Source organism: Lissotriton helveticus, chromosome 11 (assembly GCF_964261635.1).
Source record: "Lissotriton helveticus chromosome 11, aLisHel1.1, whole genome shotgun sequence".
NCBI classification, from domain to species: Eukaryota; Metazoa; Chordata; class Amphibia; order Caudata; family Salamandridae; genus Lissotriton; species Lissotriton helveticus.
In genome coordinates, this window is record NC_136072.1 from 268,550,818 (window position 1) to 268,578,020 (window position 27,203).

At 40.8% G+C, this 27,203-nt stretch overlaps 1 protein-coding gene across 1 annotated transcript in view; it reads right to left on the bottom strand.

Annotated features, from left to right (window-relative positions):
- The window catches only part of DNER (delta/notch like EGF repeat containing), a 1,147,135-nt gene that overhangs the window by 686,527 nt on the left and 433,405 nt on the right, over positions 1 to 27,203 (bottom strand). Inside the window, exon 3 of the mRNA XM_078668148.1 lies at positions 20,407 to 20,501. Coding sequence (XP_078524274.1) covers positions 20,407 to 20,501 — 95 coding nt within the window. The remainder of the gene's footprint in view (positions 1 to 20,406; positions 20,502 to 27,203) is intronic.

A 27,203-nucleotide genomic window follows, 5' to 3' on the forward strand; every position in this document is an offset into this window, starting at 1 on the left:
AGTGCGTACATATGGTGGCGGTGTCTGCGAGACACCGCCAACCATATTACGATGCCTGCGGTCCTATGGCTTTCCACGGGAAAGGCATACAGTCTTTGCTTTGGGGGCCCGTTGCAGGCCCCCAGGGTGAAGGGGCGATTGGGGGGTGCACATGGGAGGTACCTATGGTACCCCCCTGCATTTCAAAGTACAACATGGCAGGCACCGCGCGGTGCCTGTCATGTTGTGCTTTGAAACGCACAACATGCAATTTTAGCATTGCGGCGGGCGGTGCTTTCAGCACCGCCTGCCGCAATGTCAAAAATGCGGGTTGCACCCGCCACTGTGGCGGGTGCATCCTAATTAGACGCACGGGACCTCCGCCATTATGGCGGACGGTCCCTTGCCACGACAGGATGGCGGAGGGACAAAGTCCGTCCGCCATCCTAATCGGCCCCATAGATTGTACTTTATTTACTAGTATTGGGGTATCTTTTCAGAACATAATAGAAATTGTTAAGGGATGAATTTAATTAGTCTATAAGATTCACCTAATTTCACTTTTGTAATAATAATCTGTGGTTGAAGGCTTTATGAAAATTAATGTAATTTAGTTGACATTATCTGTATTTTTGGGAGTCTCATTCTAAACTTTATGTTTTGCACATGTGAATTTTTGCACCAAGTGAGATAAGAAAAATGGTTCCGCACGTTTATACTAACTTCAAAGGGTCTGACATTTTCAGGGAATAATCTTCATTCATGTACTAATGTGAATCACTAAAAACGATATTAATAATTAATGTTGTGAAATAATTTTATACGTTGGTACTTTGAAAATGCAGTAATATGTCATAGTTACGTGTGCTATTTATAACTAAACTAATATACTTTATGAATGCAAATAAGTTAAAAGATATATATAAAATCCCAAGGGTTATAAATTAAATGAATATTTCCATTATTTTATTCTATATTTCATGAACCAGATTCAATGTAGGCCTGCATTTTTCTTACTTTGCTTGATTTTGCTCTCATGGAAAGGCTTAATAATGTGGAGAAAAAAACTATGGGGCACATTAGGATGGCGGCACCCTATCGGAAAACGGGACCGCCCGCCTTAAGGGCGGGGGTCCCGGGAGTGCCATTAGGATGTGCCCGCCACAGTGGCGGGCACATCCTGTATTTTCAGCATTGTGGCAGGCGGTGCTCTCTGCACCGCCCGCCACAATGCTGAAAATGCATTGCAGCATTTGCATGATGAAAGCGGCAGGCACCGCGCGGTGCCTGCCGCTTTGATTATGCAAATGCAGGGGGGTACCATAGGTACCCCCCCGTGTGCACCCCCCTACTGTGCTTCACTCTGGGGGCCCGCAGAGGGCCCCCAGAGTGAAGTCCGCCTGCCTTTCCGTGGCGAAAGGCATTGAAAAATGCCCATTATAATATGGCTGGCGGTGTCTGATAGACAACGCCACCACGTTATCCCTTTTCCGCCCCGGCCACAAGGCGACCGGGGCAGAAAACAGGCGGGCGGTGTTTCCCACCGCTGCGGTCCCCTCAGCCATTGTAATATGGCGGGGGGAATGCAGGGAAGGATGTCGGGCGGATTGCCTCCGCCAGGGTGGCGGTGGCCACCGCTACCCTGGAGGAGGCAATCCGCCCGACATCCTAATGGGCCCCTATATCTCATAGGGAGAGATCCCATTCACATTCTCAAGCTGTTTGCAACAATTTTGCTACTTTGGGAACATTTGCCATGGGAAACTGTCCTCTTGAACTTTCTCCTGTGCTTTTTCAAAAGGACTATTGTTTGAAAGTGATATACAGTGGGTGGTTCAACAACTTACATGGTGATCACCAACTTTTTGCTATAATATGTGTCTTCTTTATGTTGCATGACAGTCACCCTATAGGAACTGACTAATGGACCGAGTGGTCTGACCAGATGAGGAGACCCAGGAGCAGTCACCCCGGAACTTGTGGATTATATTATACATTGACATGACGGAAAGGCACATCACATCTCTCTCGGACATTCTATTGCACATCACTTCTCTGCTGGTTGACGTCTACGCTGTGGGTCTACTCCTGGACTTCTTTCCGTATCCTGGGAGAGTGCATTTGAACTGTCATGGTTCATGTCCCATCCTGAACTTTTCTGAGTTTTGGTAATTAATGACCAACTTGAAATCAATTTGCCTAATTGCACTTTTCAGTCTTAAATGCCTGAACTTTATAATCTCCATTGACCACATCATCCCCGTGGACTGGTCCGACCACCATGCCATCCTCTTTCATATCAACCTCCCGGCTCTTTTCCTCCCACCCACCCAAACCTCCCCCAAGTGGGTCAGAAACTTAGCGAAAGTCCCCCTAGACAAGTTACAAGATGCCATCAGTTCTCTCCTCCCGAGCTCGACAGAGCTCCTCTCAACCACGGATCTTACCTCGCTCTATCACTCCAACCTAGAGTGTGTCCTGGACCAGATGGCACCTAGAAAACTAAAAAAAAACAGAAGCATTCCCTCCAGGTCTTGGTTCTCCACTGACATCAATGATGAACGCAGACTCCTAAGAGCCACGGAAAGATCCTGGAGAAACAACCCCACTGCCCTTAACCGGGACCAACTCAAAACAGCCCGCAAAGCCTACCTCAATCATATCAAGAAAAAAAAATCATCCTTCTTCTGCTCTGCTCTAGATGAGGCCAAAAACCGCCCCAAAGAACTCTTCAATATCATCAGAAACCAAACCTCCATACCCATGTCAGATAGCTTAACTGCGTCCAAATCCCAGTGCGACGACTTTGCTAACTTCTTCAACGAAAAAATTGCCTCAATTGACCGATCATGCAGCAATCTTTCCGCTCTTTCAGAGTTGCACCCTACTGCTTCGATCCACCCTAGTTCTTCAACGGCAACAACTCGCTGGTCTTCCTTCCAACCCATCAAAACCGAAGCGATAAGCGATCTCATTGCCATCGCTAATCCCTCGTCGCACTCACTCGATCAGCTGCCCTCGAGACTGACGAAAGACCTGAAACTTACTCTAGCCCCCATCTGGGCCAAGATTATCAACAGCTCCTTGAGCGATGGTTCAATTCCTGACTGCCTTAAACTAGGTCAAGTCACGCCACTCCTAAAAAAACCTGGCCTCGACCCTACGGTCCTGAACAACTTCAGACCAGTGTCAAACCTGCCGCTCTTATCGAAAATCTTGGAAAAATGCGTGTTATCTCAGATAACACAACACCTGGAGATCTTGAATCTTCTTGACCCACACCAATCTGGGTTCAGAAAGGGCTGCAGCACAGAAACCGCAATCCTCAATGTGATGGATGACCTGCACATGTCTCTCGACTCCAACCAATGTAGCCTCCTCATCCTCTTAGACCTCTCGGCAGCATTCGACACAGTGGATCACAACCTACTACTCAATGTCCTTCAGAAGAGAGCGGGTCTGGATAAAACTGTTCTCAAATGGTTCGCCTCCTTTCTTAACAACCGCACTCAAACTATTAAAATTAAAAGCTACAACTCGGACCCCCTCCCCATTACTAGAGGAGTACCACAGGGGTCAGTACTCTATCCACAACTTTTCAACATCTACATGGAGCCCCTCACTAAAATTCTAAGGAACACCAACATCCCTTTTCACCTCTATGCAGATGACACACAACTCTACCTGGAAACCAATTCGATTGCAGACATCCACAGACTAAATGACACTCTCACAAAGGTACAATACTGGCTCTCATCCAACCACCTCAAACTTAATGAAGAAAAGACAGAAGTGCTCCTCATCTCAAACAAAAATGAAAATCCCCAAATACTCGAATGGCTCAAAGCTTTAAACGCCCTCAATGTTCCTCTTGTTCCTACAACCTCCGTCAAATCACTGGGGATCACTCTGGACCCACAACTGGACATGAAGGAACACATCTCTAAAACTGCCAAAAGTGCTTTCCTTAACCTGATACTTCTTTACAAACTTAAGCCCTTCCTCCCCTTGAAAGACCTGAAACAGGCCACTCAGGCACTGGTACTCTCCAGGATCGACTATGGCATTGCTACTCTGACAGCCAAATCGCACCTTGGTCCTCTGACGGCTACCCTGAATGCAGCAGCTAGAATGGTCACAGGAACTAAGAAATTTGAGCACATCTCCCCGGCTCTCAAGGACTTGAAATGGCTTCCGATTAATCACCAAGCCAACTTCCGCACAGCCTGCCTCACACACAAAGCCCTGCATATTGGTAAACCGGAATATCTGGCCAATAAACTCAAGAGAGCCGGTCAGTCCAGGACCCTCAGAAGCTCCAACACGCTCCTACTCATACCTCTGAAATCACAGAAACGCAAAAGATCTAACAGGTCCTTTGCGGGAAATGCTCCTAAAATATGGAACTCCATTCCCGCACACATCAGGATGACAACCTCCTTCATAAAATTCAAGACACTACTAAAAACCTTCTTTCTGGAGCGAGCTGGATTGTAAAGAAAATCTCCGTCTGACTCCTATAGCTCACTGTCTGTTTATCCTAGCGAGAACCTGATGACTCTCCCTTGTTCTCCGCCATGTTGCCTTCATGCTATCAATGTATAGATATTTACTTCCTCTATGCTTTCCCATTCTTTCCCTACCCTGCTCGACCTACCTGTTATGTTGATACTCATTTGTTCTGTTGTGAAGCGCTCTGATACCTTCGGGTCTAGCTAGCGCTATACAAAACTTAAATAAATAAATAAAATAAATAAATATATAATTACTCCTTTAATAATGATTCGGCTGCATAGCGCTATCTGAATTATTGGTTTGTATGATCCTAGTTAGAATGAATTTCTTCTGGAGATTTGGTCTGGCAGTGATAATACTTTACTTATATAGCCTAGTTTTTAGGGTTATATATCTATATATGAATCTAATTACGAGTTTGTAGGTCCATTACCCAGCTCCTGGGGTGCACAGTCAAAATATCAAGTTTGAAATATCGACCTACAAAAATATTGAGTTGGAAATATCTAAGGTACAGAATATCGAGGTCAAGAATATCGTTGGACAGAATATCGACCCTAAGGTAAGTAATATCGGATTTTTCTATATCTATGTAATATTGAAGTTACTAATATCGATATTTGTATTATTGTTATGTATATTATTATGTATGTGTAATATTTTTTGTTAAGTATTTTACTTGTTTTAGATTATATGTGTATTATTTTTATATATTAATAATGTTATTTTTAAGTAAATGTTATGTTTTAGTACCGGAGCGGGTTGTGGGTTTATAGGGGAATAGGGTGGGAAGTAATTTAAATATACTAAATTAATTATTAATTTTTAGGAATTCTAAATCATTTTTAATTAATTTTTGTGTTTATTTCTGTAGTGGGTTGTGGGTTTATAGGGGAATTGGGTGGGAAGTAATTTAATTTTAATTAATTAATGATTTCTTTTTATTTGTTGATATGGATAATTACTTTATTTTTAATTAATTATTAATTGGCAATTCATTATTTTAATTGATAATAAATTTTTTTAATTGGTAATTAATGTTTTTAATTGGCAAAAAAAAAATTGGTAATTATTTTTTTAATTGGTAATTAATTTTGTTGATTGACAATTACTATTCTTAATTGGTAATTAATTTGTATTAATTGGAAAATATTTTTAATTAATTGGCAATCAATGTTTCATAAAAAGTATTATTTGGTAAGTATGAAAAACAATTGCATTGTTTAATATTTTTTTATTGTGAATTACTTTTAAATAATTAATATTTTTTTGTAATGAAAATACTTTATTGTTCAATATTTATTATTTGGTGACTAATATTTAATAATGAATATTTATTGGTATTTATTGTTAATGTGTTGTTAATTTATTGTTAATTAATTATTCAATTGTAATTATGTTTTTAATAATTATTAATGGGTATTTGTAAATGATGTAGAGTTATTAAAAAATTAAATTATTTATTATTTTAAATACAAAAATTATTTATAAGTATGTAATATTTAAATTTTACGCTATCCAACGTTTTCCCTACTGTAGCACCCTCTGGAGCTGGAATAGTAATTTTTACCCCTACGATATCCAGTGCTTACCCTACTGTTGCCCCCTCGGGAGTTGGAATAGTAATTTTTACCCCTACGCTATCCAACGCTTTCCCTACTGTTGCCCGCTCTGGAGTTAGAATAGTAATTCTAACCCCTACTCTATCCAACGCTTTCCCTACTGTAGCACCCTCTGGAGCTGGAATAGTAATTTTTACCCCCACGCTATCCAACATTTTACCTACTGTTGCACCCTCTGGAGTTGGAATAGTAATTTTTACCCCTACGCTATCCAATGCTTTCCCTACTGTTGCCCTCTGGAGTTAGAATATAAATTTTTACCCCTACGCTATCCAACGCTTTCCCTACTGTAGCACCCTCTGGAGTTGGAATATTAATTTTTACCCCTACACTATCCAACGCTTTCTCTACTGTTGCGTCCTCTGAAGTTGGAATAGTAATTCTAATCCCTATGCTATCCAACGCTTTCCCTACTGTTGCTCCCTCTGGAGTTGGAATAGTAATTTTTACCCATACACTATCCAACGCTTTCCCTACTGTTGCATTTTCTGAAGTTGGAATAGTAATTTCAAGTGTTACTCTATCCAATGTTATCCTTACTGTAGTGTTTTTTGGACTTTGAATAGTAGTTTTATTTATTTAGCTATTTAATATTATTAGTTTTATTTTTGATAATGTAGTATATTATTAATTTTGAAAATACTGAAAGTATATTTAATGTTTTTAATTTATTAAATATAATTATTTACTTTTTATTTATGTTATTGTTTTATGTGTGTAGATGCATTTGTAATTTATAATACTTTTTAATGATATATAAGTTATTACAATAATTATTAAAACGTATTATTAAGTAAGTATATATTATAATTTTTATGCATATGTTTAATTAATGTTATATTATTGTATATGTATTATGTATTAATTTGAAACATTATTAAATATTTTAACTATGTTTATTTGGTTTATAACTATTATTTACTTTATTTTACACTTTTTTTATTTTAAAAAAAACGATATTTTTAATTACGATATTTTTAACATCTATATTTTGGTTTAGATATTTTCGTACTTACCATGTTGTAGCAAGGCTGTTGATATTCTTGTCTCCGATATTCCAACGTCGATTTTTTGTAGGACGATATTTTTTCAATCGATATTGTGTCAGTGATCCGTTCCTGGTTCTCAAAGCCTAACTGGAGTTTGGATCTCCTTTGTCTGGCCCCTCTCGTCACCGTTCATCGGAGAACCAAATGGATGAAGCCAAGGCATGATAAAGGGTAGAGCTCAATTAGGGTCCATGGCGCTACAGCACAACAATACAATTTCTAAGTGAATGTTTCCTCAGAGAAGGTCTGCCTTCTAGTATTGTTACTGATAATGGTAAACAATTTAATTCTCTGAAAAGTCAAACGTTTTTAAGGATAAGGGGATTTCACATGTTATGACGTCTCTTTATTCTCCTCACATGAATGACCTGGTTGAGAGGTTTAATAGAGTCATAGTTGAGGCTGTTCAGGTGGCTTTATCTAATAAGGCTGAGGTTAAGAAAGTTGTTGCAGAAAACTTCTGGGCTTATTGCTCCTCTCCCAATTTGTGCACAAGGTTTTGCCCCTTATCCATGCTTAAGGGTATGGTGCTTAACCGTTCATGGATTAAGCAGGAATTGCCTGTACTGAATCTTAAAGAGGAGTTTCGCAAAACCAAAGATAATTTTGAAGAAGTTCTGAATCAGTGAAGAGTGGCAAGTTGAATTTGGGGTACACTGATTCCAGACTGAAAGTGGAGGATTGTGTCAACATTAAGCCACCCTATCATGTCAAAAAGGTGAGTCTATGTTTTTGAGAGGTTTCTCTTGGTGGAGCATGAGCAGATTAGCCATGGTTGGTTAATGTTCTCTAGATAAAGAGTTGTATAACAATGTTGATATAAAAAAATGAGAGTTTGTCTGACTGTAGCTCACAATTTCCTTCTTTTCCAAATTTCAATGTCATATTACCCTTCAAAGGTTTATCTCCTGGTGCATGTGAGTTCTCCCAAAGTGTAGATGATGAGGGGAATATATTGGAAGGTAATGCAAATAAAAATGTGGAGGAAGGTAATTCCTACAATAATGTGGAGTCAATTATATAAATATCAGGCATTTAACACTGAAAAGTGCAATTAGGCAAATTGATTTTAAGTTGGTCATTAATTACCAAACATCAGAAAAGTTCAGGATGGGACATGAACCATGACAGTTCAAATGCACTCTCCCAGGATAGGGAAAGAAGTCCAGGAGTAGACCCACAGCGTAGACGTCAACCAGCAGAGTTGATTCTCATCAAGTTAAAGAGTTAACGGACTGCTGTCACAAGAGAGCAATAGTGGCACCCCAAAAAATTATTTTAGGCTAACATTTAATAGGAGACGAGAGTGTTGTATTCTGTTCCATTTCAATGTTTCAAAGTTATTAGCATAACTAGTACGTTGCTAGTGTTGCTGTATTAGTTATTGTCTCAGTTCTAGTTTTACCTTGCTGCCTCATGCATCTCATGAGAATCTATTATATAATTGTTTACTCTTGCTTACTGGTGGTTGGAAAATGGCCGCTCGGCCAAGCGGTCATGTCATTATGCTTCCTTTGACTTTATCTTCTGAATAAAGTTTACTTTGAGATTTTGTGTTCCCTTTCACCTTACCTCAGCTTTTAAGCTCCTAACATCAGAGGAAGGGTTCAGACATCCTAAGAGTGGGCAAAATAGTTCACTCTAGGATTGCTAAATGCCACACATAGCCGGAAAGACGCCAAAGAGCAGAAGGGGACATGGTAGACCATTGGTTAGTAATAGCATCATTCCCCCAGGGCACCTACTTGGCATAAATAAGGCACACCTGGGACCCGCACCACAGATCACGCTGGAACTGGAGAAAGAACTGAAGTAGGACTGCCCTGCCTGACCCCAGGACATGGTAAGGTAGGCCCCACCGTCTACTGGACTGCACCTGTCACACCTTGGGCTAGCGTTGAAAGGACTGTTACTGTCTCCCAAGTCCCAGATCAAAGAAGTCACTCCAACGGTCAGCCAGCTGACCCTTTGGAACCAGCACCAGGGCCATCAAAGCTGAAGTAGCTAAACTCGGCACGTCAGTCGCGACTTCTGGAGAATCAGCACTGACGGCTGCCAAGAGACAGCCAAAAAAGTTGCACCTGAGTCTGGGAGTGTCAATTGAGTTCAGACTGGTCGCCAAACCAGCCTCCACCAAAGGATATCGCTGGGGGCGCTGTGCACGGAAACTAGTAGCCCAGCCACAGCTGGCTTTCTACTAGCTCAAAATGGACTTTCTGAGGCCCATTGACCAAGGAATACCTCAAAGACATCCACTTTGACTGCACAGCACCCAGAGTGACTTCCATCTCCAGCATTCGCAGCACCACGACCACTCCATCAAAGTATATGGCAGTTGTTCTGTAAAGTTGGGAACTGAACGGAAAATGCTTTTGTGGCCAAGTAGCTGTCCTTACTGGTCCTGCAGACTTCCTGCCTGTCAGATTTGGCTGCCCAAGTCGTCCAGAGTAGTCAAACACAACTATAACAAGTTTTTCAAAAGTTTCCAGTTGTTACAGTTACCAGTGCCAGTTTGCAGTTAAACTGAGATGTAAGTTTCCTTAAAATTCTGTAACACTCCTGTGGATTTTGTTTACCTTGGACTCTAAAAATTCATAAGAATATAGTCTATTTTTATAAATTGGTGTTGGATTTCTTACGTGTTGAGTGGCTTTCTTATTTCATTGTTTGGTACTGTTAAATGTTTTTCACTAGTTCCTTTTTTTAAGCCTTGCTGCTCGAAGCCATAGCTACCCACGGTTGAGCTGAAGGTTTTGCAAATCAGCCTCACTGGCCCCAAAACAGTTTTTGCGATTTTATTACACAGTAGGGTTGCACAACCATATAATACACCCAAATCCCCACAATGCCAAACACAGAAACGTAACATTAACTCTATTAATTCTTGAGGGCATTCATCACATATTTCCATGGAGGGAACCTCATTTCCAAATAAAGCCCCAATTGCAAGTGGGGTGAAAGATATGCGATAGTAATGGACCCTGACAAATATCAATACCACATGTTAGGCCTTTTTTGGGCTTGGTAAATACATCCAAATTGACACTCAAAAATGGGGCATCACATGCAGATTTCAGTGTCTCTTCTACTCATTTCCACATGTCCCAGTTATTACCGGGAATCTTCTCTTGGTTCTCGTGGTACACTTAGGCAAGATTGACCACATGGAATTAACTTGTAGAAAATTCCAGGGGTGTATACTTTATCATACCTGATAACTACCTGGTGGTAAATTTGTCATTACTTGGAATTCTGATATCTGTGAAAATATGGGTTTACGGAGGGATCGAAATTCACGGGACAATTGTGATGGGTGCATAACTATCAGACTACTTAGAGGAACAGTACTAAATCCCAATTTTGTTAGTAGATTGTGATCTTTCTAAAGCAAATTTCCTGTTAGTCCACGCTCAAAGTGCAATGTTGGCACAATTGTCAAACTACCAGTGCAATAATACCTTCCCAGACCTGTTCAATCACATTGACAGTGCTCTGCAACAGAAAGCTTCACTATCTGCTGTACTTTACCCAGTAGATACCAATCACGGTGAATACCTCTGCACAATGAGACCAATATAATTAATAGATTTCTTGATATACAAAAACCAAGGGTTTATGTGCACTCCACCACAACCCATTCTCTCAGCCAAAACCTACATAGTAGTTTGGTCAAACCACGCCAATGTCCTGCACAAAAAACTCAAAAGATCCAATGTGAGAACAACTACAGCATAGTCCTGTTCCAGATTCACCATTACATTGCAGGTTGGACAAGATATAGCTAACTATCATTTCAGGAGCATAATTTCCACCGTTTGTGATTAGATCAGGTTTCCAATTTTTCCTAGCTCTAACGAGCTTCTAACATCCCCATATGCCTCTTCATATGCCAAGGCTTTTCGGTGGTTACATTATAAATTGTTTTACCAGAATTCTTTCCTGCTTTCTGCTTCTGGAATATAATGTTTAAATTCTTGCATCACTGCGACTCACCAACCCCAGCTCACCCTGTGATGAAACCCACCTTTAAGGAATTCCTTTTTCTATATTCAGAGCCATCAAGGCACATTCTCATTAAGCATCCTAATGTGGTGCAATTACCGTTATGAAGAGGTATAGGACTCACATGTTTATAATTGTTCTGCGTAACTAAGTACTGTCCTGCTAAATTAGACTACAATTATTTAACATTGTTAATTCTGCCTCTGGAAGTCTTTTGTTTAGGTGTCATTGTGAGTTTTGTTAGAAAAGGTGTATGGTCCAGTGGCTCTTCATAACCATACAGTGATTTGTTCAAGTTGAGCACATTCATTCTTGACCCACCACAATACATAGGAGTATAACTATGTAAGAATATGCATGATTTTGGTATTTTTCTTAGATAAGTTGTGGAACCCACAATAGTTTCTTAAGGAGCTTTCTTTTTGCTGGCTATTTTAAGGTATGTGCTGTGGTGTGACCACCACCTCAATTAGATAGCAAATTCCTCTCCTGTATGTGCTTTTACGGGATTGTGTTTTCAAACATTTAAAATGTGTAGTTCCACACTTCTAACTAACATCTAATATGGCATCTGCAAAGTGATAAAGGCACAGCTGGGCCAAGAGTGGAAGAGAATTAGGAATTAATAGAACCTACCCAATGTTTTGTAATGTTAAAATCCCGCAATAGACACATTGAGGTGCACTAAAGGCTTTAAGGCAAGGCATGCAAGAAATTAACAAGGACAACAAAAAACAGTAACACGATAAACAGGTAAAGGTCCAGTTAAAGGTGTGTGTGAAAACAAGCATGTGCTAACTACATGTTATTGATGGGTCAAAGTTGAAAACGAAGCAATCCGGCCAAAGATAAACTTAAACTATTTAGTTACAAAAGCGTTAACACAACATGATCAGTTTTATGGGAGACTTAAAACTTTCAAGAAGAGAAGCAACAAAACATCCTGATAGATGTATGATGACTGAGGAATTAAAATGTTAGGCAATATTCACAATTCGTGGATACAATCATGACCCAAAAAATGTTGTAACTAACAGGGAGGATGTTGGGACTTTCACTGACAGTGATATCGATGGAAGTGGGGCAAAGATGGATTCATAAAGGCTTAATGCATGGCTGTAGGAGAGTAGGATCTGCTTACTATGGTTACCCCCACTTTTTACTGGTGTTTCACTGTTTTTCGACTTTAGTCTGGCAGGGGCCCTGCTATCCAGGACCCCAGCCTAGCTGCTTCCTCTGTAAATTGATTGCATGTACTATAGGTATACTCCAGTTTGGTTACTGGGGTACCCTTGTGAGTCCCTAGTATATGGTACACTAGGTACTAAGGGCATAGGTACCCCAGAGGCCTACCAGGGGCTGCAGCATGTATTATGCCACCCTTGGGAAGCCTTTCAAAATGACACCACAGGACTGCTACTACAGCCTGGATAAGGTGGTGCATGCACCCCTTACTAAGATATAGGTTACCTCTATCTACCTTAAATCACTGCACATAGAAACCTATCAGTCACCCCTATGGCAGGCCTTATCAATCCCGAAGGCAGCGTGCTTGGTTTCGTGTGAGAGGGTGCCCATGCATGAGCAGAACCCCTCAGCAGCTTTCGGAATCTATTCTCTGAGGCTGTTCTGTGATGCAGCCAGACCATATACTCTTAAGTGCATTATAACCTCGGAGTAAATGCTAACTTTGGAATGGCTGCATGTTGTGTTTGGTGTCAAACACTTTGGAATCCTACCCTTTCACCCTTCTAGAGGGAGAGACATGTACACACTGGTCTACCGGGTAATAGTTTAAAAGAGCTCTGGCATCACAAAATGGATGCTGCAGCCACAGACACGAGTCTGGCCTCTTACTGCTGACCGAAACTTTGGCAGGGGAGGCCTGGGCAAGAGATTTCCTGTCACAGGGAGGTGTAACCACCTCCCACACAGGCTTTAGTGTATTGGGGCTGGGTGGGTGCACTCCATGAGGGCTTTGAAAGTCTGCACTGGGGTCACATTTGCTGTCCCTGTGCATAGACCAGTTCAAACCGGTTGTAGCGGCTACCAGCCCCTGCTCTGGTGTGAAACTGGACAAAGGAAACTGTGTAGCAACCCCTCTTTCTAGACCCTCCCATAGGTGGGTCCCCAGAGTATGTCCAACCCCTTTCTTTAGTATAAGTAAGGAACCCCTGGCAACAGGACTTTAGATTACACCTGGACGAAACTCTGAAACGGAATCCTGGAACTTCAACGCTCTACTAAAGACTAGAGGATGGAAGAATCTCCCTTAGGGTCAAGGAGTGACTCCCCTGCTTGGCAGGCACCAACAAAGCATTTGCCTGCATCTCCGAAGCTCCCGTCGGACTCCGAAGTAATTGCAGCCCAGGAAGAAGATTTCCAGACTTCTCAGACGCTGACCCGAGTCCCCAGCAAAGCTGAGACTCGCAACCCTCACGAGTGATGTGGAACCTGAACTCCTGGACACCGTGCACATTTCCTAGTGCATTGACTTTTCGACAACTCTTGAAGTTGTGCTTTGAGCTACTTGTAGTCCAAGCTCTAAGCACCATCTGCAACAAAGATTGTGGGACTACACTCCATGAGTGTTCCGTGAGCCTGCTTCTTGCATTTCAGCTTGAGGCTCCTTCGCGATCCCCGGTCCTTCAACTGGTGAGTCCCTGTGAAGGCAACTCTGATTTTCCTTGGGCTTCCCTGGTTGCTCCTGACAAACCCTGACTCTCCACCATGTGGTGAGTACCTCAGACCTTGCTGGTCTGCACCGAAGCATTTCTTTGATTCCTACATGGGTTGCTGTTGCCAAGGCTTGTTGGGTCCAATCCGGGCACCAACATCGCAGCACTCGACATCCTTTGTGGGACAGCTCGATTCCAGATCCTGGTTGTCATCAACACCTCCTGGTCCTCGTGGCTGAAGAGTCAAGCTTTACCTTCTTCACTTGAAATCACCCGACATCGGTGGGCATTCCACTATCGTGCTCCTGGTCACTGGCAAGTGACCCAGACTCTGTTCCCTCTGCTTTCAGGTTCTTCTCAGCTTTGAACCAGGCTTGGATCACCCCGGACACTTTCCTCTGCGACGGCAGCAGCACTTTGCAGCAGATCGCCATTGGAAACGACGACGATTACCGACAACAAAAGACACCTATGCACCCGGCTTCCCTGGGTCAGGTAACTCGAGTACTCCGGTGCTCCCGTGGGTGTTGACTCTAGAACCCCTTAAGTCTAAAGGGGTTTGCTCAAAGTCCTCTCCTAAGTGTCCTTTATCTTTAAATTTCCAACCGCGACTTTCCCCATAGAAGCTAATGGCGTCCTGTGGCTGTGTTCTCACACTGCACGCGTCCTCCGTGGGTCCCCTGTGTCACTACCTTGGGTGGTTCCTTGTGGCCCCAGTGATTCTACAGGCTCTAGGCCTTGTGTCTAGTCAAGTCATGGTTCTTATACCACTTCCTTAATATATGGTTTGGTACGCCCCTAGGGCTCAACCTATATTGTGCTAATTTACTGTGTGCTATTAATTTTACTGTATGTATTTTTGCCTCTAGCCTCATAAAGAGACTAGTGGGATGTGTTTAGAATAAATACATCTATTTTATATATATACCTGGTGTGGTTCTCCTTTCATTTGGTCATTCACGAGATTATAGACTGGTAAAACAAGCTGCTTTACATTCCACCAAGACTTAGCCTGAAGGCAGCTCTCCACAGCTACCACTAGGATAGCTTTCTGTAAAGGTTGTCTTTAACCTACCATCAATAAGGGTCGTTTGAGCTGGTGCAAGGTGCCCACTAGAATAGTGAACAGCATATGCCAGGCCAACTTCTCAAAATGGCACCTTAAAATTCTGACATGGCCATCAAATTAAGATGCAGTGAAAAACACTTTGAAATTAACAAAGGACTTATCAAAATTAACCACTCAATTCTGACTTACGGCCAATGGCTTTAACACCTAGGGCTCATTGAATCTACCTTCTAAACAAATTTCCTCCACAGTATAAAAGCATGCTGTTTCCTTCCACAATCTACCGCCCACAGAAGGAAAGTGGAGACGTATATTGGAGGCTGAGGGCACAGCACAGGCTGCACTGCTGCTTACCAATCCTGCTTGAAGAACACACTCATGTCTTCCTGCAAACTGGAAGACTAGTGCATGAAACACCCATATAGCCGCTAATTCCCACACTACTCCTATTACTATCACATCAACCATGCTCAGCACTCTTCTGGTGTGTCCTGGGCATTACTCACTTATGGACAGATCTGTTGATTTGCATGTGGATTGATTGTCAGCTGACCAAACACGTAAAGTCGGCCACTTCAGCTGGGGCTCAGAAGGTCTTCCCCCACATTGCACTTTATACCATGAGAATATATTGGTAAGACAGCGAAAGTAAGTGCTCAAATGTGTACTACTACCACACCTCCTTCTGGTTCCTCAGATTTACCACTCAATATCGACCATCTTTTCTTTTTCTGATGAAGAAGAGGAGGCTAAAGAAATTTGAATAAGGCTGAGGAATAATTCCTTGATCACTCCCTTTCATAACATAGACAAAAGCTTCTACAGTAGGAAACAGATTCTCCCATTGTGAAATTGAAGCTATTCCTGAAAAGAAAGCTGAAAGGGTCTTGCAAAAAACCGGCCAGTGATGGTGAAGGGACAGTAATGCTTTACACTCTAGGATCCAAGTTGTGCCTGCGGAGCCATGATGTGTGGCATTCATCGGGTGAAGCTAGTATTTTAGAGAAAAGGCAAGTTGTGCATTAGCATGCATGCCCAAGCAGGTAGAAGAAGTACAGACAGGCCATATAACGTTGTAAGTGGTTATCCATGCAGGGAAAGAGAAACTACCCGCCATAGAGAGTGTGGTGTATCTTTCCAGGGACAATGAGTGGCCACAGCTCCCAGTATGGAAAGGCACGTGGTCACTGAGAGAAATATAATGATACTATTGTGAAAGGAAGAGCACAATAAGAGGGGTATGACACCAGGGGCAATTATGAATGTCAAGAACAGGCTCTGTAACAATAATGAGCTTTCATTCCAGTGTGGGGAGTTCTGAACAGTCTATTCAATGCTGCCATTTTGCAAAAACAGACTAGAGATTCTATGTACAGTGATAAAGACCAAACTTCACAGTGGAACCTATCACAAGTCAGAATGAGACACTTGTCAGATCTTGGGTCAATCAACATACTATATCTGACCAACTAGCCAGTGGCTGATGTCCTAGATAAGTAGAATCAGTGACCATATGCAGGATCTTTTCTTGTATTGCTTCATTGACTTCTCTGCCCACACATGGAGGCCTAGGAAGCACTGGATACCAGATCAAAAGAAGCTTTATTGCTATCAGTTACAATGCTTCAGTGAGCTGCCATTGAAGAAGAGTTTCAGGCTGAGAGATGAAATTACTTGTAATGGACATTTGTATTTTTAATGGATTTTCCGTCTAGAACGAGTATACTTGCACAATCGACTCATGATTAGAATAAAAAATACATGTACATTAAGACCTGTATTTGGATTCGTCATGATGGGCTAACAGGATGTTCAAAATCCCATCAGTGTGCCACATTTGGGGGGGTCCAGTGGCTGCAGGTGTGCAGGAGTTGGGGTCGGTAAAATATTCGTCTGAAAACCAGAATAGGTGAAAAATTCCTTCTCTTACCTCTTGCATAGCAATATCAGCTGTGCTCCAAAGACTAAAAGAAAAGCATTAGCCGAAGCCCAGCAAAGCCAAGGGCTGAAAAAAGTAATTACCTTAATGGTAACTGCATTAAGATAATTACATTGATAGGCCTCTGGCAGAGCTGAACCACAAACACATACACAGTTTTCACACTGAGAACTGCACACACAGGGCCTAATTTATGAGGAGTTGGCATTGGGCAGCACCACAAATCTTCTTGATGCGATGCCTTATACCAATGTGAAAGGGCAGGAATGCCCCATATTTATGAAATATGGTGCATTTTTGTCCCTGCTCCCTGCGCTGGTGCACAATTTGCTGACTACCGCCAACTCAGGCACCCTTGCACCTTGGTGCCAGTGTGCCTCAGTTGTAGGCACGATTGTTTTGTGCAGGAAGGGAGCTTTCTTGCACAAACACAATCCCGAAAGACGTTTTCCTCTTTCAATGCGTGCTGCAGAATGCAGGGAAAGAGAAAAAAACTAGGAGAATTACAAACATTTCTCCTCTTTACTCCTGCTGTGGGGTGGCGTAAGGTTTTGGCACTGCATCAGGTTTACGTATTCATTTATATCTGAGGCAGCATCAAAATTCATGGGTGTTGCGTGGGCAAATTGACTGACACGCCCATGGAGCGCCTCTATGATGCAGAGTAAGGCTTGCGCTCCTCTGTCTTACTCCATATTTATGAGGATATGCAGAGCCACACAGAGTGAATTTGCATGGTCTAATTGATATGATTGCGTCGGCGGAGCATGTTTAAGAGTGACGCTCTGGCGCCAAAATCTCTTACAATTAAGCCCCACAGTTCGTAGTTCTCACTTCCACAACCTAAAAACGCAATAACCGCGTGTGCTGAGCATTTTGCTTCCTGTTTGCATTTCTTTTAAGGTGTGGCAGACGGATTTTGATCTTGCAAAAATGACAACATTGCTACAGGATTTGAAAATATTTACCTTTGAATATATAGACCCACCCACACACACACACACCTCAAGGAGTATGTTGATAAATCAATTTCCATCATTTAAAATGCACCGGATTTATTCCTAAAGAGAACTGCACGGAATTATACATTTAGTGGTTATAAAGATATAATTAAGCCAAAAATGCACATTCTCCATCTCATCCTGTGTAATTTGGAAAAATGGGAATATATTCAAATTTCAGTGGCCCAAGATATCACCCAAGATGAATTAAGTGCATATGTTTCACAGGGTAGCAAGATCAAAACATGCTGATGTGTTGTTTTTCATTCAAGTAGTTATAATGAGTTCAATATTTGAAGAATCCGGAGACCACCCATCTAGCTTATAAAAATCTGGGGCTCCTCAAGGAGATAGAAAATTAATTTTTGCTACTATGTTATTTCCAAAAACAAATATTTCTAATTAATGTTTGTCATATATTACAACATTTTGGGAATTAGAATGTGAAGAGCGATGGCAAAATATTGGGAAATCTGGCAAATATTTAATTAACTAAAGCCTTTTAAAAATGCATGTCATAATACAGGATAAATGTTACTTAATATATTTATTTTGTTATGATTTAATGAAATGACATGCAACAGTGTGAATTGGTTGTAGTTGTGAGATTTAAGGATTCATTTAGAGTTTGGCAGAGCAGGTTCAACCACCTTACAAATATGTGGTTCCTCCATCTCATTTAGAGGTGGAGACACCATGGGGTTTCCACAGACACTCCTTGCAGACCACACCAGTGGAAGCCCTTGACTTGGGAGAATATCTACCAGAGGGCCGCCACGTCACAGAGACTATTGCTTGCCTTATGTACTACCATGATGTCAAGCCCACTCTTAACACTTTTAGGGACTGTCTCATGATTAAAAAAAATAATGCAATAGCATGGTTATCTTACAGGCAAAAAATTGAACATGCTGATTTAGATACTAATATGGTTCTCACTATGAATTATAAGAAACAGTGGCAGTGTTTATGAGTCTGATTTAAACATGGGTTAATGCAATGGATCTTAACCTATGGTCTGAGGATCCCTGGAGGTCCGCGAAGCCTGCTCAGGGGGTCTGCGGCTGTATTACCAAATTAAGTAACATTAAAATGAATACACAAATATTAATAAAGTACATACAAATAAAGAAGGAAAAGTGAAAATGGGAACTAAATTCCGTATTTGAGAATTTGTTTGTGTATACTTGCTTTTGTATTTTTGTGTATTGTTTTGAAGTTCAAATCATAGAAATTTAAACGGTCGGGGGTTCCCAGCTGCGAATAATGACTCAGGACCTGCTGCACTTTATGTTCTTTTGTAGCTTTTATGATGCTCACCAGAGGTTCTTTTTAAAATCACTTTTAAAACTAAATTTTTCCAAACCACGCCCCGCCTTTATTTTTTACAAATGTTAAAGCCTGAATGCATCCCCTTTGTGGTTGGTTTCTTGAAATGTTCATTGAAATACAGAAAATGTATGGAAAATTAACTTTTAAATGACGCCTGTTTTTTTCCTTCTGTGTAATACAGTGCTGTGGCCGTATGGTCCTTTTAACTGGTTATTTAACTTATCTATAATGCTGGTATTTTCTTTTAATAATTGGATGGCCCATTCCACATTGTAATAATAATACTGTGTCTTTTAATAATTTTTATATAAGGCAGTTAAATATTTTTTTATGTATACAATGGGATTGTCGCTTAGAATGCCTAGGAATTAGATATGCCCTGTTTCTTTTTATGAGCTCTGTAATCTTTTATGGTTTTCTATTTTTTAAAACCGAATAAAGTTTTGGAACTAGACTCAGTTAGGGGTTCCCAGATTCCAGAGATGATTCAGTTGGAGTCCACAGAAGTCAAAAGGTTTAGAACCGCTGGCCTATCGTCTTTGTGGTGGAAGAGAAATAAGGTAAAATGATTCCGAATGAAATGGGGAACAAAGTATTCACGGTCTACGCAGCTAATATGACGGCAGTTTCTGTTCAGTGATTCCCAAGCCCAGATCATGTACTTGTAGTTAACCGTAAAAAAAAAAGTCTGGTAATAGTATTAATATACTTTGTTTGCACATCCCATCATTATTGGAAATTGGACTACCGGACGCGCTCTGGTAATACCTATACTATCCAGGGATCATGTATCTCCCGGTAACTCTTCAAGATGTCTGTAGCAGCTTTCTTATTTCTAAGGAAGAGGCCTGAATCACCACTGGAAACAATGTTTCCCATCTGGGGAAATGGCGGACGGTAATGGCTTTACCTGAGCAGGCCTCGCCGCCATGTTTACAGGACGAGCTCATACCCAGAACTTTCAAGTCTCATAACGAAAAATAAATGAACATTGAAAGGAAATATTTAGCTTCAGGATAAGTGGACATGACATTGATGCTACATGACGCAATAACAGAGAGATGGGAGTAATTTAGATGTGTCTAGGGAGCAGCTGCAACACAGTACAACTGGGAGCGAGATGAAAAGAAAGATGAAAAGATACAGTAAAGGTGAAAAAAAAACAAGACAGACAAACTGCACAGACAGCCTGTTACTTGCAATCAACAGTCTGTGCTCACTTTATTGATGTGTTCTGAGGAACTTCAAAAGAGATGAGCCGTCCTCCCGAAGAGCTGTTGGAGCTGGCGTTTCCACAGGCAATATCTGCAGATATCTGAAAATAATAAGGGACGGATATGTTAGGGCTTTTTTTGTCCTCTCAAGCATTCGCAGAAGTTTCCTCTCATGTACTGGCTTTAAAAGCAGCCTTCAGCAGGGAAAATGGGGTTCATAGACTTGCGAGTATTTTTTTCATTTCTCTGAGCTTCAACCTGACCTTTGTGGCGAACAGATTTCTAATGGAGTCCAACATCACTTTTATTAGTTTGCAAAGTGTACCTCTCCTGATCTCTGAACACAAACGCCCTTATTGAGAAATGTTGAGATTGGAGAGGACTTTTGTCAACAAAGGGTAACTGTACTCTGTGCCCCCACAGTCCAGAACCCGAGTGGCAATATGGAGACCTTAGCAGGGTATACATGGGGGAGGTAGTGAGCCTGTGGACCCAATAACGGCCTTAATGAATCATAAATAAACAACCGTTTGCACTGACAAGTGGAACTGCCAGTGTACTCTTTCATTTGTCTATACAAATCAAATAAAATCGTTTCCTAAAACAATGCTCAGGAAATACGTGGTATTGCCACGATTCGATAATTGTATTACCACTTATCACATGCTCTCTGCAAACTTAGCTTTACATGGGGAATAACAAGCTCGAACTGTACTTCAAGAGGGTTTTCTATTCGGCACAGATTTCCCAGGCTCTGAAATTGTATTGCCCTAGTTTCAAAAAAGTAAACCCACATAATTTTTAAATAGAAAAATTGTATGAAGTGCATGAAAAGAGGCTCATTACAAAAAATTAAATACAACAGATACACATATAAATGATTACCACCTTTCTGACATTCTCCAAAAGAGGCAAGAGAGGCTGAATTACCTAATTTGTACCCTTATCAGCACTCTGTTTTTAGTTCGAGCCTGGGCAGCTCATGCGCCACTCTGCAAGGCATGCTGTATTCGAGTATGGACTGTTCACCCATATTTTTCATTGACTTGTGTCATTGTCCTTTGTAAATGCTGGCTTCTGATTCGTTAATAGGCTTGTTAGTCCCTCCTTATCACCGCCTTGTCTTCATTTGTAACCTCCCATGAGGACTAGCCCTTTTACTTCTGTTGTTACACGGTATGTCTTATTTAGTCTGTAAGCACTATGGGCCGGATGTATAAAGCGTTTTCCCGTTCGCAAATGGGCCGTTTTGCAGAATCGGCCAGTTTGAGAACGGGAAAAAGCCTTTTGGGATGCATCATCCCAAAAGGCATCAACAAAATAGGTAATCACAATTTTTGTGATTACCTATTTTGCGAATGCATTTAGAGAATCACAATTTGCGATTCCTTAAATGCAATGCAGGAAGCAAGAAAAAATTGCGACCTAGCTTTAAGGAATTGCAAACTACCACCAAAAGTTGCAAATTCCTTTAAAAATGCACTTTTCAGCATTTTTCTAAGTGGCATGTGGCGCACATACATGCCCTTAGGGCATGTGTGTGCGCCACATGTGTACACATGCATATTTCATGGGTGCAACAGGGTGTCCTTTTAGCACCCTTGTACCCTTGAAATTGCATGCGCAATTTGCGAGTACCTGTTTGGTACTAGCAAATTGCGAATGCAATCCTATTTATTCCTATGGGCCTCTAGACACATATGAATGAATGGGAAGGTATTCCTTAATAGCAAATCGCAATTTGGATTGGCATTTTTTTTTAAAATTCTACATACATTGCATTTTGCGATTCTTAAATAGCATATCGGTAAAACTCGCTATTTAAGAATCTCAAAAGCTATTCTTGATACAGCTGGCCCTATTTTCTTTAATGAGTTTCTCCTACTGCAGGCACAACATGCTTTCCTGCAACATTCAGTGCGCCATGCGCGCTTTCACTTTACAAGCAGCCCGGGACAAAGGCGGCCGTTTCTTTGAAATGAACTAGGTCTCGCATTTACAAGCGTTTGAGCTATTGTCTTTGTAAATTACAATGCCTTTTGTTCATGTGTTAATTACCAAAACAGATAAATAAGAGGCATTGTCATATACAATGCCAATAGCTTAAACGCTCGCAAATGTGATACCTATTGCATTGCAAATGCTTATTTCTAGTGCATATCTGCAGTTTATCAGTCCCCAGACTCGGCCATTAATTCCTGGAGCAGGCTGGTTATCTACACGTGGCCCAGGAAGGACAATGAAAATGCAATCACTTGCTACATTTTAGATATTAGTTTGTTACTAGGAGTTTTCTGAACAATGACCAAAGTCAGAAAGCAAGGAGAATCTGCTTAGGAAAAGAGACAGCATAAAATTAACATGGATACAGCATCCCAGGTCCCATAACCTTTTTATGCAGCTTCACTTGCTCAGTGCTAAGTGATTTTGGGGTAGACTGATTCCACACGCCTAATGGTCGAATTTGCAGGAACAAGATATGATGCATTTTGCCCAGTAAATTAGAAAATAATAAATCACAAGATGCGGTTCAAAGAGTGATTTCAGAATATCAGCACATTTTCTAAATCATACTTAATAACAACATTTTCAACATATGATTATGGTTCTTTCTAAAAAATACAATTTGTCAAGTCAAATTTGACATCATTCATTATAATGCAATCACCTTTTCCAAAATCTATGAGAGAACGCTATTTCCAAGGTAGCTAGTATAGAAAGTCTGTTAACCCAAATATCAATGTTGGCATAGCTAATACCTTCTCACTTAACTAACATCATTTTTTGCCCGTCATTTCAGCCTTCTCAATCCTTATTTTCGGAGGTGGACTTTGCGATAATACATCAGCCGAAATTTTAAATAAAACATAATTTTCAGTGAGATAGATTGATTTTCATGGAATTCTATACCTGAATTCTAAAAAGGAACTGTTTTAGCACCAATTAATATAATGTGTTTATATATTCCTATTCATCTTTTGTATTTTAAGCATATCTGACCAGAATCTATTGCATTCTAAAACACACTTTTTGCTGATATTAATTCACTGACATATCAACCTGAAGACTAGGGCTAGGGATATACAGTAACATTCAGTTCCATTTCTGAAATAAATGTCAACTATAAAATCATTAAACAAGCATGCGCAACAATTTGAGTCAACATCCATAGGCTTTTGACTCAAATCTCATAAAAGAGATAATGTGTCGCCTTACAGACTGCTTAAATACCATACCTAAAATCAAACCATACCCATTTATTGTTAAGAAGATTTATAAATTGTACGCTCAAACATTCCTCTGAGGCTGATAAAACTATCTGTTGTTTCACCTCTCCATTTTATCCAGAAAAAGGTCAAATCTGATTTCCTTTTAGAAAGTGGCTTAATAATGATAAGTCCCTTTTCACGCCAGGATTTCAAAACAATGTCAGATGTGCCTACTTCAACTCAAGGTTAAATCATGTTCAGGAGAAGCAATCCTCTCCTCAACATGTTCTCTCTCTAGCTAAGTCATAGCAAAGAGGCCTAGTTAATAATAGACTCAAAATAGCTACACGCTAAACCAGAAATCTGTCCAGCAAATATCTCTCTACGGTAGGCCAAGTTGAAATCTCTTACTCCACTTTCTTGTTCATAAACATCCAGCTAACTATCTTTAAAGCAAAATTGTCAACATAGTTCTCAGCATTGGGCATTTCAAATCCCTTTTTCTTGGTTGAAGTTTGCAAATGTGATATTGAAATCTCAGCTTTTTTCTCTTCCTATTGTAAGTTCGAAGATATTCTATCAAAAGCTAAGTATTATTTCCTGGGCCATGTACTCCGTAAATTGCCACACATGTATGACCACGGTGGAGATGGAGTAGTCTCTGCAATCGTCAAACTATGGTCTGCCCACATTTAAATCGAAGGGTGGACCATAGTCTTGGCGGGGAGGGAACTCTGTTATAATTTTGATAGAGTTCCCTCTCTGCCAAGATGTCAATCGGGTACAAAGTCTGATGTTATCATGACCAAAGCTCCTTCTGATAAAGCCAATATTATCTTAGTGACTACTTCAAGCCTAGTGACCCAGGAGTTAATTGATGAAGTTCTAAGCGACAACCATACCTTTCTACATTGCCCCAATATTTCTGATGTAATCTTAGCAGTCAAGGTTCTTTCTCTCTCATATGGAATTTACTTGATTCAATTTGTATTTTGGCTTTGTTAATTGTTCATACACAGTTAGATCTTTGTCTCTCTTGTTCTACATCTTTTGCTACATTCTCAGGTCTACCACTAGACACTTTTGCTCATTCTCTCCTTTTTGTTTGAAGCAAAATTGACTTCTTAAACTAGACTTTAGAATTGCAAGACCATATTGAAGTCCTAGAAAGATGATTCAGTTCCCATTACAAAATGTTAATTTCTGCTTGAAGTCGAGTCACCAGATGTTGATCTCATAAAAGAGATTCATGCAGGATCCAAAGAGGTCTTTTAGCCGCAGCCACGAAAACTTGATACAGCTGTTGCCTTGTTTCAGGAACCTATCTTAAGTGGGAATTTGCGTCTCCCAGTCATGGCAACGTAAACATTTAAGACCATGCTCTAGTTATGGTTAGAATGTCTTGGGGGTTAACCAATGCATTTTGCTGCAATCTATGTAATACGTCCAGTATATTTTGACGGTTCCACAAAATAAGTTTGAACACAACACATATGTAAATTTGATTAAATTGACCAGAAATCATAAATAATTGAGTCATGGCCAGGTGGTATTTAACATAGACTCATCCATGACTAATTCTAGAAATTGATCATATTGGCTTAAAAAATACATGGATGGGGGCTCAAAGGCCCCTCCAAGCCCCGGGGACCGCCACCCCCAGGGCTTTAAGAATATATTTGCAGGGCCTCAGGGCCCCCCCCGCAGCCCCGGGGACCGCCACCCCCGGGGCTTGTGTTTCATTTTAAAATAAAAAATAAAAACCTGTTTTGGGGGCTCAAGCCCCCCGACCCACCCCGGGGACAGCCAACTTCCTGGGGATCTAAATATTAAAATAGGGGGATCCGTGATGGACACCCTAGCCCCGGGGACCACCACCTCCACGGGGCTTTGGAAATGTTGGGAGGGGGGTCACGCGCCCCCCCCTCCTGGAGCCCAGTCATGGCCCTGGGGACCGCCACCCCCAGGGCCGGATCCTGCAGTGTCCCGGGGTGCCCACCTCTGGGACATTGCTGTTTGCTATGCAGGGTGGGAGCCTCCCGGCTCCCACCCTGCCAATAATAGTAATAACCCATATAGACACTCATGTAGCTACTCACCAACCCATGCAGAGACTAATACAGATATTTATATATTTAAACATTACTCACTAACCCATGTATTCACTAAAATACACTTAATCAGTCAGTTATACAATCAATTTTTCATTTAAAAAAATCATCCATTCAGACACTTATATACCCATTTATTCTTCCATCGACCTTGAGATATACATATATAAAACATATTATATATCAGAAAAACACACATTCATTGGATGATGTCATCAGTGATGTCATTTGAGATGTCATCAGTGATGTCATGAGTGATGTCACTGACCATATCATGAGTGATGTAATATGTGACGTCATCAGCAGTGCATTGTGGGCGCGTGAGTTATAGTTAGCTGAACTAACTATAACGGGGGAATTTCAACGGTTTTGTACGAGTGAAATGTCCAGCTAACTATAAGGCCCCTGAAACCTATGGGGTTTTCAGTGAATATATATATATATATATATATATATATATATATATATATATATATCTGGCGGGATAGGTGCAAGTTCACGGGTGCAGGACCCGTTGTAATGTCAAACAAAATCGCAATCCAGGTAGTATCGAAGATTACCAAGAAGACTCGCACTCCACAATTTGTAATCCAAAGTTTTTTTACGGCTACTTGTTTCACACCCTCAGGGGCTTCGTCGCAGCCTGCTTACATACACTGTGCTCCATCACCTTTAAAAAGAGGGCTTATTAGTAAAGTCATGAAATTGAAAAAAGTATTAGTGGCATACATTTCTGATTGTCACATTTAAAAGTAATCTCTCAGTGCAATATCATATTGTACTACAGACATATTGGATAATATCAACTAATAATATACATAATAATAATCATATGTTGGTCTGTCAAATCGACCAAAGGAATCATCGGGCTTATCAGCTACATGCCGCATTGCTAACCATATGCTAGCATAAAGTGTGAACGCAGAGAAACTGGTGCATGAATCCAGATGATAAGTTGTAGCCAAGTGGCTAACTTCCAATCATTGTTACAAGGGCAAAACACATTTTTAACACACAAAATAAATTGTACATACATATAAATGATGAGATATGGTCTAGTGGCTAACTTCCACTTATTAATGCAAGAGCATAAAATTATTAAGTGTCATACAACAATAAGCACCAAATTGAAAAATAACAGCCATGTGACTATGTAACTCTTAACCTGCAAAGATCTCCTCAGTCACTCATACAGTTTTAAGTGTTTTGTCAAAACATTGTTGTGGCGAATCAACATGATTACATAATATTATACAAATTAAATACATTCTCAAAATATGTGCCACCTAATCCCCACTGCTAGTCCACACCCAGAAACACAGTGAAAGACTAATGAACAAATTTCCCACTACAACTGTCACAATGCACCGTACCCTCCTCTAGTAATCAGCTTAGATGTAAACAAAATATACACTGACATAGTGATATTCAGTCATGTAGATATCAGTCAGAAGTAAGCAGTAGCGGCTCCTGGTAGGAGTGC